This window comes from Eimeria mitis, genomic scaffold (genome assembly GCF_000499745.2).
Source record: "Eimeria mitis Houghton genomic scaffold, Emh_scaff964, whole genome shotgun sequence".
NCBI lineage: Eukaryota > Apicomplexa > Conoidasida > Eucoccidiorida > Eimeriidae > Eimeria > Eimeria mitis.
Genome location: NW_013577115.1, coordinates 2,648 through 5,931, shown reverse-complemented (window position 1 = coordinate 5,931; position 3,284 = coordinate 2,648). Strand labels below are relative to the sequence as shown.

At 56.2% G+C, this 3,284-nt stretch overlaps 1 protein-coding gene across 1 annotated transcript in view; it reads left to right on the top strand.

Annotated features, from left to right (window-relative positions):
- Window positions 1-70: 70 nt before the first annotated feature.
- Window positions 71-3,284, top strand: part of EMH_0026220 (26S proteasome non-ATPase regulatory subunit, putative) — a gene marked incomplete at both ends in the record, with an annotated part of 4,161 nt that continues 947 nt past the window's right edge. The window contains 5 exons of the mRNA XM_013502588.1: window positions 71-568; window positions 826-1,228; window positions 1,349-1,503; window positions 2,468-2,572; window positions 2,663-2,941. Of these exons, the coding sequence (XP_013358042.1) occupies window positions 71-568; window positions 826-1,228; window positions 1,349-1,503; window positions 2,468-2,572; window positions 2,663-2,941 (1,440 nt within the window). The remainder of the gene's footprint in view (window positions 569-825; window positions 1,229-1,348; window positions 1,504-2,467; window positions 2,573-2,662; window positions 2,942-3,284) is intronic.

Genomic DNA, 3,284 nt, shown 5'->3' with positions numbered 1-3,284 from the left:
AAACCCTAAACCCTAAACCCTAAACCCTAAACCCTCAGCCGCTGGGCCCGACCGGCAGCAGACGCCAGCAATGACGAATGACAGCAGCACAAGCAAGGCCTCAGAGGCCAAGGATGGCTCTGTTACAGAGACAGCAGCAGGAGGAGCAGCAGCAGCAGCAGCAGCAGCAGCAGCAGCACCGCTAGACCCGAAAGAGAGATACCTGCAGCTGCTTACTACTTCTCTCGTGCTGGTTAGGGATGCAGTAGAAACACAAGACCAGCGGTACATGCTGCGTATGCTGCGGCGTTTCAAGCAGCTGCGTCTGCAGCAGCAGCAGCACCCGAAGCAGTTGCTGCAGGTTTGCTCTTTGATTTTCTGGGGTCAGCAAGATCTGCTGCAGCAGCAGCAGCAGCAGCAGCAGCAGCAGCAGCAGCAGGAACCCAGCAGCAGCACAAACGGGAAAATACATATACACAGCCGCAGCCAGCCAGATGAAGATGCTTTCTCTTTCTGGCAGACACTGAGAGAGACCCTGGAAGCAATCGTCCGCGACAGAGAAGGAGAGGGGGATATGGAGACAGACGAGGTACCTTCAAACCCTAAACCCTAAACCCTAAACCCTAAACCCTTCATCATAAACCCTAAACCCCCCACCAGAAACCCTAAGCCCGCGACCATAAACCCTAAACCCTCATAAACCCGCGGCCATAGGCCCTAAACCCTATACCCCCAACTATAAACCCTAAACCCACAACAGTAGACCCTAAACCCTAAACCCTTGGTCGCAGTCCCTGCTTACACCTATAGGGAGAAAGTTGAATGGTGTTTCTCCCCTGTGTGCAGGTCCCGCCGCAGAAGCAGCAGCAGCAGCAGCAGCAGCAGCAGCAAGAGACGAAGAAGGAGGGTGACGCTGCAGCAGGAGCAGCAGCAGCAGATGCTGCAGCAGGTGGCAGCAGCAAAATACTGCAATCATTCCGGGCTTCATCTTTCCTTAGCTGTCTCCCTGAGGCTGAGGTGTTGCTATCTACATTGGTGTTGCTGCTGCTGCTCGATCCTCCTCCCCAGCAGCAGCAACAGCAGCAGCAGCAGCAGCAGCAGCAGCAGCAGCAGCAGTGGGAGAAGGCTTGGGAGTTCAGCTGCTGCCTCATAGAGAGAGTGAAGCAGCACGACAGACGCTCGCTAGACAGACTAACAGCAAAGGCCTGGTTCTATCACGGCAGGGCCCTGGAACTCTCCAAACAAAAGTGTGATCGCCGCGCGTAAGCTCCAGGGTTTAGGGTTTAGGGTTTAGGGTTTAGGATTAGGGTTTAGGGTTTAGGGTTTAGGGTTTAGGGTTTAGGGTTTAGGATTAGGGTTTAGGGTTTAGGGTTAAGCTTTGCCGTTGCATCTCTTCCACCCATCATAATCCACATGCTGGTGCAGCACCAGCACCACCACCAGCACCACCACCACCCCCAGCAGCAGCAGCAGCAGCAGCAGGAGCAGCAGCAGCAGCAGCAGCAGCAGCAGCAGGAGCTGTGTGTTGTGCATGCAGTGAATACCTGGCGGCTTACCGCAAAGCCAGTGCTCGCCGAGACATAACAACGCAGGCGACGCTGCTGAATATGCTGCTGCGCCTCTTTGTAGCCAGCAAGCAGCACGATGTTGCACTCAAACTGGTGATCTACTCTTGCTGCTGCTGCTGCTGCTGCTGCTCCTGCTGCTGCTGCTGCTGCTGCTGCTGCTGGTGCTGCTGCTGCTGGTGCTGCTGCTGGGGGTGGTGCTGCTGCTGTCGTTGCTGCTGTTTTCTGCGAAGAGCACTGTTCCAGCTGCTCCTCCTGCTGACGCCGCCAACAAGACTGCGTCTTGCTTCACTGCTGCTGCTGCTGCTGCTGCTGCTTTTGCTGCTGCTGTTGCGGCTACTGTTGCTGCTGCTGCTGCTTGTCTCTGCGTTGTGGCTGCAGGTGCAGAAGACCACGTATCCAGAGGGGCTTCAGTCCAACGCACAGCACGCGCGTTATCTGTATTATCTGGGTTCGTTGCTGCTGCTGCTGTTGCTGCTGCTGCTGTTGCTGCTGCTGCTGCTGCTGCTGCTCTCGTCTCTGTGGTGTTGTAGCTGCAGCAGCAGCAGCACCAATTGAGTGCTGCAGCGTTGCTGCTTCTGTCTCATATCTGTTGTACTTTGCCTGCTTCTGCTGCAGCAGAAGCAGATCTGTTCCCGCTGCACTTCTCTTTTCCGCTGCTGCTGCTGCTGCTGCTGCTGCTGCTGTATTTGTTATTGCTGCTGCTGCTGCTGCTGCAGCTGCTGCTGCTGCTGGAGCCCGCTGTGCTGCATGCATCTTTTGCTTTTTCTAGCACCTCTTTGTGCTGCTGCATGCCCTATCACAGCCACGAGTGTCTCTGCCGCTGCAGCACCTCGCCTGCTGCTGCATCTGCATCACCATCATTATCATCATCTGCTGCTGCTGCTGCTGCTGCTGCTGCTGCTGCTGCTGCTGCAGGTCAGATCCAGGCTGCGCGGCTGGAGTATGGCTCTGCGTTCTCTCATTTGCAGCTGGCGCTGCGCAAGGCTCCGCAGCAGCCGACGATAGCCCGAGGCTTCCGACTCGCGGTGAGACAGCAGCAGCAGCAACAGCAGCAGCAGCAGCAGCAGCAGGAGTAGAAAGCAGCAGCCAGCTGCTGCATTGATTGTCTGCTGCAGGCCCTGAAGAAATGTATCGTCGTCGAGCTGCTTATGGGGGACATCCCGGAGCGCTCTCTCTTTAACAAACAAAATATGCATGCAGAGCTCGTGCCCTACAGAGAAATTGTCTTGGTGCGTCTAGTACAGCAGCAGCAGCAGCAGCAGCAGCAGCAGCAGCAGCAGCAGCAGCAAGAGCAGCAGCAGCAGCAGCGGCAGCAGCAGCAGCAGAGCGGAGGCAGTAGCAGCAGAAACGAGAAAGGGGTTTTGTATGTGTATATATGTGTATATGCTGCATGCGTTGGGGTGTATGTACACCGCAGGCGGTGCGCAGCGGGGACCTGCATGCGTTTGCTGCAGTGCTGCAGCAGCACGAAAAAAGGTTTAGACAAGACGATACATACACTCTGCTGCGGCGGCTTCATCAGAATGTTATAAGGGCTGGGCTACGCATCATCTCCCTTTCTTACTCAAGAATTTATTTGGTCCGCTCCTGCTGCTGCTGCTGCTGCTGCTGCTGCTGCTGCTGCTGCTGCTGTTGCTGTTGCTGCTGCTGCTGCTGCTGCTGTTGCTGCTGCTGCGCGTCGTCCTTCAACTGCAGATGTGGTCTACAGCCGTGCACTGTTTGCTTCCTCCCCATAAG